Source organism: Pelodiscus sinensis, unplaced genomic scaffold (assembly GCF_049634645.1).
Source record: "Pelodiscus sinensis isolate JC-2024 unplaced genomic scaffold, ASM4963464v1 ctg144, whole genome shotgun sequence".
In the NCBI taxonomy this organism is placed as follows: Eukaryota; Metazoa; Chordata; order Testudines; family Trionychidae; genus Pelodiscus; species Pelodiscus sinensis.
This window is the reverse complement of record NW_027465974.1, coordinates 81,385-92,780: the sequence shown is the minus strand read 5'-3', so window position 1 is coordinate 92,780 and position 11,396 is coordinate 81,385. Positions and strand designations below refer to the sequence as shown.

Here is an 11,396-nt window from a genome sequence, read left to right as displayed (position 1 = left end):
CCTGCGTTCAGATGGAGCCAGTCCCGCAGGGCTGAGCCCACCCCCAGCCTGTACCCCGCCACCTGGGCCTGCGGGGAGCCTGCCCCCATGGGCAAGCTGTGAGGGGGCGGGGTCTAAGGGCAGGGCCTGCTTTGTGGGTGGAGCTTGGAAGAGGCTCCTCCCCCAATTCCTTCCTTCCCCCCCTCCCGCTGCTCATCAGGGCCAAGCCGGAATATGTCAGCAGGTTCCAGTAGTTTATTAGAAATAAAGCCCCCCCCCCCCCCCCAAGCTTGTGTGGGATGGATGAGGGCGGGGCCATGGGCCCTACTCCGCCCCCCAGGGAAGGAGGGGGCATATCCAGACCTCTGCTGAACGCAATGGGGAAGGGCAGGGGGACAAGGCCTTTTGGGGCGCAGCTGGGGCCGGGGGGGCCCAGGAGGGTGGGTAAATGAAGCAATTTCAAGCTGGGCATGTGCTGGAGGCCAGACCCACAGCTCAAAGAAACCCCGGCTCGACGGGGAGGGGGCTGCGGGAGCAGACGGACAGGACGGGGGGCAGAGTGGGGCCCAGTGAAGGGGGGGGCAGCCAGAGCCCCCTTGGTGCAGGACAGACCGAGCCGTGCTGGGCCAAGGGGGCCAGCCGAGGCCAGGGGAGCTCCTGTGCCGAGGCCGGACAGACGAGGGGACACCAGAGCTGGACAGGCGGGGCGGGGGGAGTGCTCAGGGAGTTGGTTCAATTAGTTCTAATTTCTCCCTGAATTTGCTTCCCCCCCCCATGTAGGTCCCGTCCCCCAGATGGGTCCCAGGCCCCCGGGGGAGAGCGGAAAATCTAGAGCTGTCCCTCTTCTTGCTCCCCCCATTGTACCCCCTCAGCAGGGCAGGCAGAAGCTGGGGGGGGGACTGGGTACACAGGGACCCCCATGTCCTGGGTACCGAGCTTCTGAGGGGCCACAAGGGGGGGCCAACCCAGTGATTTGGGGCCAAACCGAGTGCAGAGAGTTAACGCCCCCCCCCCCCCCCCGGCCAGTCACAGCGGCTCTGACGAGGGCTTGGGTTATTTCTCTTCCTCCTCCGCAGCCTCCTCTTCCTCCTGTCCACTGCCCAGGGACCCCTCGGCGCCCTCGTCCTCTGCCCCCGCCGGCTCCGCCTGCTGGGACAGGCAGCGAATCAGCCGGGGCACTGTCGCGGGGAAGCTCGTGGCGCCGGGGCACTGTCGCGGGGAAGCTCGTGGCGCCGGGGCACTGTCGCGGGGAAGCTCGCGGCGCCGGGGCACTGTCGCGGGGGAAGCTCGCGGCGCCGGGGCACTGTTGCGGGGAAGCTCACTGCGCTGGGGCACTGTCGCGGGGAAGCTCGCAGTGGGGCACTGTTGCAGGGAAGCTCGCGGCGCTGGGGCACTGTCGCGGGGAAGCTCACTGCGCTGGGGCACTGTCGCGGGGAAGCTCGCAGTGGGGCACTGTTGCGGGGAAGCTCGCGGCGCCGGGGCACTGTCGCGGGGAAGCTCCTGGCGCCGGGGCACTGTCGCGGGGAAGTTCGCAGCGGGGCAGCCTCACCTGCTCCTCCTCCTCGCTGTCAGCGGCAGGCAGGGCCGTGTACCCCGCCTCAGTGACCTCGGGGGGGCCCTGGTGGTTGGGCAGCGGCAGCTTGGGGCTGGGGGGCTCGGGCGGGCGCCCCTCGGCCCGGGCGTCGATGGCAGCCAGCTCCGCCCGGGAGAGGTAATGGACGATGCCTGCCCCAAACGAGTCCCCCACCACGTTGATGGAGGTGCGGAGGCGGTCCCTGGGGGGGGAGGGGCATCAGCGCTGGGGGGCAGGGACATGGGGTGACCTCTCCCTGCCCCCTCCCCTCCTGGCCCCCCTCTCCCCTTCTACCCCCTCCCTGGCTCTTCCCTGCCCCCTCCCAAACTCCCCCTGTCCCCGCCCGGCCCTCACAGCAGCCAGTCGACGGCGATGAGCAGGCTGATGTCCTGGGTGGGCAGCCCCACGGCGGTCAGGATGAGCAGCATGGTGACCAGCCCGGCGCTGGGGATGCTGGCCGCGCCCACGCTGGCCAGGGTGGCTGTCAGGCTGGGGGCAGAGAGCAGGGCGGGGGTCAGCACCAGGGGCCGAGGCGCCGGCTCCCATCCGTCCCAGGCTGGGCATCAGCTGGACTTGGGGGCGAGGGGGTCAGGAGCCGGACACCTGAGATTGGGGCGGTCGGGGGGCCAGGGGTAGGGAGTGGGGAGTTTGGGAGCGAGGAGCCAGGGTTGGAGGAGGCCAGGTGTGAGGAGTGGGGGGTTCTGGGGGCTAGGGGCCAAGGGTAGGGAGTGGGGGGTCCTGGAGGTGGGGGGGTAGGGAGTAGGGAGTCTGGGGGCTGGGGGTGAGGTTGGGGGCCAGGGGTGGGGAGTGGGGGGTGCAGGGGGCTGGGTTTGGGGGTAGGGAGTGAGGGGTGCTGGGGGACAGGGGTAGGGAGTGGAGGGGTTGGGGGGTGCTGGGGGCTTGGGGGTAGGGAGTGGAGGGGTTGGGGGGTGCTGGGGGCTTGGGGGTAGGGAGTGGAGGGGTTGGGGGGTGCTGGGGGCTTGGGGGAAGGGAGAGGGGGGTCCGGGCACTGGGGGGAGGGAGTGGGGGGTGCTGGGGGCAGGGAGTGGGGGGCTGGGTCCTGGGGGCGGGGCCGGGCCGGGCTGACCTGACGGTGGCGATCTGCCCCGTGTCCAGGGCGATGCTGTTCATCTGGGCGATGAAGATGGCCGCCACGGCCTCGTACAGCGCCGTGCCGTCCATGTTGATGGTGGCGCCGATGGGCAGCACCAGCCGGGTCACGCGCCGGTCCAGCCCCAGGTTCTCCTCCAGGCACCGGAACGTCACGGGCAGCGTCCCCGCGCTGGGGGGAGAGGCACACGGAGCCCCGACACGGCCCCTGGGTCTCCCAGCCCTCGGCCCCCCAACACCCCCCACACCCTTCGGTCCTGCACTGGGGGGCAAGACGCCCCTGGAGCCCCCGTGACAAAGTGGCACCTCGTTACAGTGCCTGTGAGTTTTACTGTCCTGTGCCGATCCCGGGAGCGTGCCTCAGTTTCCCTGGGCCGTGCCTCAGTTTCCCTGGGCCCTGCACCAATCCCTCGCGCAGGGGTGGGCCCCAAAATGGTGGCGCTTTGCCAGGCTGGGCCCCCGCAGGTCCCGGGGACTGCAGCTGCCATTGGCCGCAGATCGCTGTTCCGGCTGCTCCCATTGGCCGGGAACGGCGAGCCGCGGTCAATGGGAGCTGCGGAGGTGCAGGTGAATGGGGATGGGGGGGGAAGGGCTGCTGGACCGGATCTGGCCTGTGGGCCGGTATTTGGCCAGTCCTGACCCAGCTAGGGGTGGGGGTTGCGGGTGCGACTCCCACCGAGGGGGGGTGTAGACAGCGGCCGACGCCCCCCATGCCCTCTGCCTGGGAGCCCTGACACCCCCAGGCTCTCTTGGGCTCCCCCCCCCAACCCCATGCTGGGGATGAGGCTCCCAGAGCCCATGGAGGCCCGACACCCGATGACACCCCCAGCCCCCGATCCTCCTGATACCCCTGGCAAGACACGCAGGGAGACCCCAGACCCTCACCCCCCCCAGTGCCAGTCCAAGCTGCCCCCCCTCCCTTCTGGAGGCAGTGCCCCCGCAGAGCCCCGCCCCTGCCCACCTGGAGGCGGAGCCCCCGTGAAGCCCCGCCCCTGCCCACCTGGAGGCGGAGCCCCCGCGAAGCCCCGCCCCTGCCCACCTGGAGGCCGTGCCCCCGTGGAGCCCCGCCCCTGCCCACCTGGAGGCGGTGCCCCCGTGGAGCCCCGCCCCTGCCCACCTGGAGGCAGTGCCCCCGCGGAGCCCCGCCCCTGCCCACCTGGAGGCGGTGCCCTCGCGAAGCCCCGCCCCTGCCCACCTGGAGGCGGTGCCCCCGCGAAGCCCCGCCCCTGCCCACCTGGAGGCGGTGCCCAGGGCGGTGAGCCAGGCCTGGAAGATGCCGGCGTAGAAGGCGAAGGGGTTCTGGCGCGTCACCCCGAAGAAGATGAGGGGCAGCACCAGGGCGCCGTGCAGCAGCAGCCCCAGCGCCACCGTCACCATGTACATGCCCAGCTGCCGGGCCACCAGCTCCAGGTCCTGCAGCCCGGCCAGCTTGCCGCAGATCAGCGAGGCGATGCCGAAGGGCGAGTACCTGGGGGTCCAGACCGTGAGGGGTGGGGCCCAGGAGCCAGACACCCTCGGGGGCAGGGCTGGAGATGGTAGGGGGTGGGGCCAGGGGGAGACTGAGGGGCGGGGCCAGGGGGAGATGCCAAAGGGTGAATATCGGGAGGGGGGCAGGATGGGGCCAGGTGGGAGACTGGGAGAGGGGAATCACGGGGAAGGCTTTGAAGAGGGGGAAATCTGTGAGGGGAGGGGCTGGGGGAGAAGTAACCCCCCCCACACCCTTCCCCCGACCCCCTCGTACCACATGATCATGGACACCAGCTGCATGATGATCTCGTTGAGGATGCTGAAGAAGTCGGCCATGGGCTTGGCCTGCTCCCCCATCTGCCCCATGACCACCCCGAAGGCAATGAAGAACCCAATCAGCCCTGTGGGGAGGGAGCAGGCTGTCAGGGACATTGGGGGCTGCGGGCTTCCCCTCCCAGCAGTGCCCTATTGCGGCGAGCTTCCCCGGAACAGTGCCCCCAGCTGGGGGCTCTACGGCTGCGAACTTCCCCCCGGCAGTGCCCTCGGCCAAGCACGTCCCCAGGACGCACCGAGCACGTTCATGCCGGCCTTGAACTCCAGCCGCTTCTGGGTGACGGTGCTGGGCCCCAGGGTGATCTCGGTGAGGGTGGCGTTGAGCAGGGACAGGTTCCCCGGGAGCAGCCGGCTGATGTTTTCCTGCCGCACAACGTGGGGCGCAACAGGGACCTTCTGGGACACCGTCTGGACCTGGGAGGGGAACCGGGGTCGGTACGGACTGAGGGGGAGAGCGCCCCCTGCCGGGCCCCCGCCCCGCCCCCTGCAGCCAACCTCCCCCTGCTGGGCCCCCGCCCCCTGCAGCCAACCCCCCCCTGCCGGGCCCCCGCCCCGCCCCCTGCAGCCCAACCAACCCCCCTGCCAGGCCCCCACCCCCTGCAAGCCAACCAACCCCCCGGCCATGCCCCCGCCCCCTGCAATCCAACCCCCCCACTGAGTCCCCCCCCGCCCCCTGCAGCCCCCCCCCAACTAAGCCCCTGCCCAGCCCTCTGCAGCCCAACCAATCCCCCTGCCGGGCCCCCGCCCCACCCCCTCCAGCCCAACGCCCCCCTCCGCTGAGCCCCCACCCCACCCCCTGCAACCGACCTCCCCTGCCGGGACCCCACCCCTCCACCCTGTAGCCCAGCACCCCCTGAAGGGTCCCCACCCCCTGCAGCCCAACCCCCTGCCAGGCCCCACTCCCTGCAGGCCAACCAACCCCCCTGCTGGCCCCCGCCCCACTCCCTGCCTGCCGGGGGAGGACGCCCCCTACCTGCTGGAAACAGGCCTGCACCAAGTTCTCGGGGAAGAGGTTGCGGACGAGGTCCAGGAAGGCGTCCAGGCTCGACACCTGGTCGGTCACCTCCACCACCGCCGTGGCCGACTTCAGCTTGGGGTTGCCCGGGTGGATGGACAGCACCAGGATGACGCCCAGGATGGCGGCCAGCACCGTGGTGGACACGTAGTACACCATGGCCCGGGTGCCCATGTGCCCGCTAGACCTGGCATCCAGCCCCGCCAGCCCTGCCCGAGCACAGGGCAAAAGCTACACAAGGGGCAGGGTGGGGCGGGGGACCCTGGGGCAGTGTGGGGGCTGGGCCCATGGGGACCCTGGGGCAGTGCGGGGGCTGGGCCCATGGGGACCCTGGGGCAGTGTGGGGGCTGGGCACATGGGGACCCTGGGGCAGTGTGGGGGCTGGGCACATGGGGACCCTGGGGCAGTGTGGGGGCTGGGCCCATGGGGACCCTGGGGCAGTGTGGGGGCTGGGCACATGGGGACCCTGGGGCAGTGCGGGCGCTGGGCACATGGGGGCCGCTCTGGGGCAGTGCGGGGGCTGGGCACATGGGGGCCGCTCTGGGGCCGTGTGGGGGCTGGGCACATGGGGGCCGCTCTGGGGCAGTGTGGGGGCTGGGCACATGGGGACCCTGGGGCCGTGCGGGGGCTGGGCACATGGGGGCCGCTCTGGGGCCGTGTGGGGGCTGGGCACATAGGGACCCTGGGGCAGTGTGGGGGCTGGGCACATGGGGGCCGCTCTGGGGCAGTGTGGGGGCTGGGCACATGGGGACCCTGGGGCAGTGTGGGGCCTGGGCACATGGGGACCCTGGGGCAGTGCGGGGGCTGGGCACATGGGGGCCGCTCTGGGGCCGTGTGGGGGCTGGGCACATGGGGACCCTGGGGCAGTGTGGGGGCTGGGCACATGGGGGCCACTCTGGGGCAGTGCGGGGGCTGGGCACATGGGGGCCGCTCTGGGGCAGTGCGGGGGCTGGGCACATGGGGGCCGCTCTGGGGCAGTGTGGGGGCTGGGCACATAGGGACCCTGGGGCAGTGTGGGGGCTGGGCACCTGGGGGCCGCTCTGGGGCAGGGGCTGGGCATGGGGGGGGCCCTTGTAGGTAGGGACAGCGCCTCCGACCAATGCCCCCCGGTGGCTAGGCTGGGCAGCGTGGCCTGTGCCATTCCCAAGGGCTGTGAGTTCAGGGCCCAGCTGGGCCTTCCGGGGGCTGCACTGGGATTCAGCTCCAAACAGGGCAGCCTCCCCCGCCCCTCACCTGAGATGAGGCTGGAGATGACCAGGGGCAAGATGAGCATCTTCAGCATGCGCATCAGGATGTCTCCGGGGAAGGAGATGAGCACAAGCAGGTCTCCGTCCAGCGGGGCGAGCAGCCGCAGCAGGGCACCGAGCACCACGCCCAGAATCACCCCTAGACACCAGGGGAGGGACTCAGCACCACCCCAGTCGGACCCCCAGCAGGGAAATGCGGCCTCAGGAGGGTGGGGTGGCCAGGTATCTGGGGAGACCTACCCCGGCACAGAGATGCGGCTGGGTCTGGGGTGGGGCACAGTGGCGGGGCATAGAGGGACCCATTGCCCGGCCCAGAGATGCGGCTGGGTCTGGGGTGGGGCACAGTGGCGGGGCATAGAGGGACCCATTGCCCGGCCCAGAGATGCGGCTGTCTCTGGGGTGGGGTGCAGTGGCTGGGCCGTTGGTGCCCAGCCAGGGAGCACGCCCCCTACTGAACCTCCATCCCTCCCCCTGCAGCACAGGGCCCCATAGCACCTCATGGGGCTCAGAATGAGCCCACATGTCAACCCGCGCACTTGGGGGGGAGGTGGCCACGTGGGAGGGGGGATTAGCCCATGTTTAATTTTCTTCTTCCCGGGTAGTGACGTAAAAGACACAAGGAGACGTTAATCACATGCCAGCCCTGCCCCTGCCCTGGCCTGGCTGGGGGGAGGAGCAGGCAAGGGGGGGCACATCTGCTGCTCCCCCCATTGGTCACCTGCTGGCGACTAATTACAGAGAGGCCACGAGGGTGGGCAGATGTGGGGAAAGGAGGGAGGGGGTGGGGGATGGGGAGATGCCCTCCTGCCCCCTAGCACCTCGGCTTTCTGGCTGGTAACCCCCATCACCCAGCGTGGAAAGTCCCCCCACCTGCCAGGGCATGGCCTCTGCCACAGGGGGGCAGCGAGGGACACACCTTGGGGCGGGACCTGGGGGTCAGCTAGGAGCCTCCACCCTCTCAGCCCCGCTCCCTGCAGCCCAGCACCCCCTGCCGGGCCCTCACCCCTCCCCCCGAAGCCCAGCGCCCCCAGCCGGCCCCCCCAAAGCCCAGCGACCCCTGCCGGGCCCTCGCCCCTCCCCCCGAAGCCCAGGGCCCCCTGCTGGGCCCCCATTCTCCCAAAAGCCCAGCACCCTCTACCAGGCCCCCCCAAAGCCCAGCACCCCCTGCTGGGCCCCCACTCCCCTGAAAGCTCAGCACCCCCTGCCGGCCCCCCCAAAGCCCAGCACTCCCAGGCCAGGCCCCCACTCCCCTGAAAGCCCCCTGCCAGCCCCCCCTGCAGTCCAGCGCCCCCTGCCAGCCCCCCTGCAGCCCAGCACCCCTGCTGGGCCCTGCCCCACCTACCCAGGATGGTGAGCGTCAGCAGCAGGTTGTGGGTGAGCCAGCGGCAGCGTTTCTCTAGGCAGGGCTTGGGCAGCGAGTCCAGGCTGAGGTGGGGCCCATCCCCCATGGCCAGCTCCACCTGGTTGGTCATGGCTGGGGGGGTCCCAGGCCCCGTCTGTGGGGGCAGCGAGCGAACCCTGAGCCAGGGAGAGAACCCAGAAGTCCTGCCCCCCCGACTCCTCCCCCGCACCGAGCTCCACTCAGACGGCCCTGACCCCCTTCCTGGGGGCTGCAGTGGCACCCGCGGGGCAGCCCCAGGCTGGGGGTCACCAGGACACCTGGGTTCCTGGCCTGAGCCGGGGGACAGCGCCTGCTTCCCCATCTTCGCCTTCCCCCCTCCAGGGAGTCCAAGGCCTGTCCGTGGGCTCCCATCTGGCCCCAAGGCCTGGCTGGCTCAGGGGGGCGGGGAAAGGGGCCTCCTACCCCACAGTCCCCTCCTGCCCTGCAGCAGCGATAGGCGTCCATGTGTCAAAGCCCCACTACAGCGCCTCCTCGCCCAGCCCTGCTCCAAACAGCGTCCACGCCACAGTCTGGTGATTATAGAGGTGGGGAAACTGAGTCCCAGCGGGACACAGGGAGTCCAGGAGCCAGCCAAAGGAAGGACCCAGGTGTCCCGGCTCCCCTCGCCCCCATCCCGGACCCAGGGCTGGGACCCAGGAGTCCTGGGCCTATCAGGAGGAAAGGGGGGATTTTGCGCAGAACTTTTCCCAGTGTGTGCTAAGTTTCCGTCTGGCCTGGCCGGCAGCTGGCCCTCCCCCCCGCCTCCGCAGTTAATCCATATTAACACGGAGGATTTTTCAATTCCTTTTGTGCGGCATTAAATCATCTTCACAATAAAATAACCGTCCGGGAGCCGGCCGGTGCATAATCCGCCCGGGAGAGTGTCCGGGCCAGGGGTGGTCACAAGGGGACAGGAGAAAGGAAAAGAGATCTTAGTAGAATGGGAATGTGCTGCCCCCTAGAGGGGACAGGCCCCTGCCCCATTCCCTGCCCCCCTGATCCGGCCAGGCCCTACCCTGGGGAGAGCCGGCGCCCCCAGAGGAGAAAGCACCTGCGGTAGGTCCCCTTCTGTGCATTGTTGCACCCTGCTGGACGAGGAGAGATCTGCCCCCTCTAACCACTAGCCCCCGCTCCCCTCTCAAAACCAGGGAGAGAACCCAGGAGCCCTGGCTCTGAGCTCTAACCACTAGCCCCCGCTCCCCTCTCAAAACCAGGGAGAGAACCCAGGAGCCCTGGCGCTGAGCTCTAACCACTAGCCCCCACTCCCCTCTCAAAACCAGGGAGAGAACCCAGGAGCCCTGGCGCTGAGCTCTAACCACTAGCCCCCGCTCCCCTCTCAAAACCAGGGAGAGAACCCAGGAGCCCTGGCGCTGAGCTCTAACCACTAGCCCCCGCTCCCCTCTCAAAACCAGGGAGAGAACCCAGGAGCCCTGGCTCTGAGCTCTAACCACTAGCCCCCACTCCCCTCTCAAAACCAGGGAGAGAACCCAGGAGCCCTGGCGCTGAGCTCTAACCACTAGCCCCCGCTCCCCTCTCAAAACCAGGGAGAGAACCCAGGAGCCCTGGCGCTGAGCTCTAACCACTAGCCCCCACTCCCCTCTCAAAACCAGGGAGAGAACCCAGGAGCCCTGGCGCTGAGCTCTAACCACTAGCCCCCGCTCCCCTCTCAAAACCAGGGAGAGAACCCAGGAGCCCTGGCGCTGAGCTCTAACCACTAGCCCCCGCTCCCTTCCCAGAGGAGAGAGCCCAGGAGCCCGGGCCCGGGCCCACGGACATGCCCTATGGGCCTAGCAGTGCACCAGGTCCCTGCAGCGCTGTGTGTGGATTTGGACAGGACTGACCCCCCCCACCTGGCACCCTCCTGCCCCCGAACGGGCCTTACCCGGGGCCGGCGTCCGTCTGGTCCGGAGGCGCTGGGGGAACTGGTGCCAGCGGAGGCCGGGGGTGTCCGGCTCCCCTCCGCCCCCCCAGGGGCTTAGTGGCCCCCGTCAGGCAGCCACGTCAAGCGGCCAAGGAACAAGTCCGCACGGGGGATTAGCGGGAGGGAGAGGGAATGAATGGGGGGGGGGGGCTGGGGGAGCCAGACGGTGCCCCCCCCCCTCGCCAGGGTTTAATCATCGGACTTGGGAGCAAGGGGGGGGGGTAACAGGATTAAGGGGAGGGGCGGGGTGATGGGGAGGTGGCTGCAGAGAAGGGGGGTCAGTCATGGGACTGGGGGGCATGAAGGCGTGGGAGGCTTTTTTGTTGTTGCTGCTGTAAATAGAACCCAGGAGTCCTGGCTCCCCCCTCCCCCCCCGGCTCTAACCACCAGCCCCCACTGCCCTCCCAGGGCTGGGGAGAGAACCCAGGAGTCCTGGCTCCCCCCTCCCCCCCGGCTCGAACCACCAGCCCCCACTGCCCTCCCAGGGCTGGGGAGAGAACCCAGGAGTCCTGGCTCCCCCCTCCCCCCCGGCTCGAACCACCAGCCCCCACTGCCCTCCCAGGGCTGGGGAGAGAACCCAGGAGTCCTGGCTCCCCCCTCCCCCCCGGCTCGAACCACCAGCCCCCACTGCCCTCCCAGGGCTGGGGAGAGAACCCAGGAGTCCTGGCTCCCCCCTCCCCCCGGGCTCGAACCACCAGCCCCCACTGCCCTCCCAGGGCTGGGGAGAGAACCCAGGAGTCCTGGCTCCCCCCTCCCCCCCGGCTCTAACCACCAGCCCCCACTGCCCTCCCAGGGCTGGGGAGAGAACCCAGGAGTCCTGGCTCCCCCCCTCCCCCTCCCAGCTCTTTCCAACACCACTTGGCCAGGAGAAATTTCAGGGGGCTATTTGGGGGCAAGAATCCCCAGCCCCATAACCAGGGCTCCCCTGACCAGCCCCACAGCACAGGGGAAGGCTCCTGTGTGGGACCCCTAACCTGGCCCAAAGGGGCACCAGAACCCCCCCCAGTCCAATTGGTGGGGCCCACTGCAGCCTGGGTGGGGTCCCTGTAGCATCCCAGAGGGGCAGCCACAGGTCCAGGGCTCTGGCCTGGTCCCTGCAGCCCCCCCCCCTTCTGGGGTGAGCCTCTCAGCTCCCCTGCCCACCTGGACCAATGCTCAGAGCCAGCAGACCTCCCCCCCCACCCCAGGTCAGGCTCGGAGCCCCCCGCAAGAGCCCCCCAGCTCCTGGCTCTGACTTGGTCAGCACCCCGACCCCTTAGTACCGTCCTCCCGCCCCCTTAGTGCCAGCACCCTTAGTGCCATCCCCCTGACCTCTTAGTGCCAGCACCCCCCGACCCCTTAGTGCCATCCCCCTGACTCCTTAGTGCCAT

General features: G+C 69.8%; 1 protein-coding gene across 2 annotated transcripts; it reads right to left on the bottom strand.

Annotated features, from left to right (window-relative positions):
• Nucleotides 1–263: 263 nt before the first annotated feature.
• Nucleotides 264–10,457, bottom strand: LOC142825607 (excitatory amino acid transporter 2-like). 2 transcript variants are annotated; one of them, XM_075917534.1, is made up of 11 exons: nucleotides 9,988–10,457; nucleotides 8,067–8,220; nucleotides 6,711–6,863; nucleotides 5,436–5,686; nucleotides 4,699–4,876; nucleotides 4,404–4,530; nucleotides 3,897–4,130; nucleotides 2,640–2,834; nucleotides 1,907–2,041; nucleotides 1,529–1,754; nucleotides 264–1,125 (listed from the first exon to the last, which is right to left on the bottom strand). In XM_075917534.1, exons 2-11 carry the CDS (start codon nucleotides 8,194–8,196, stop codon nucleotides 1,033–1,035), a joined length of 1,722 nt encoding a protein of 573 aa, XP_075773649.1. In that variant the 5' UTR covers nucleotides 8,197–8,220; nucleotides 9,988–10,457; the 3' UTR covers nucleotides 264–1,032. The 2 variants fall into 2 exon arrangements, with proteins under 2 accessions (XP_075773649.1, XP_075773648.1); XM_075917533.1 differs by lacking the exon at nucleotides 9,988–10,457 and having other exon boundaries at nucleotides 8,067–9,933.
• Between the last annotated feature and the right edge of the window lie 939 nt (nucleotides 10,458–11,396).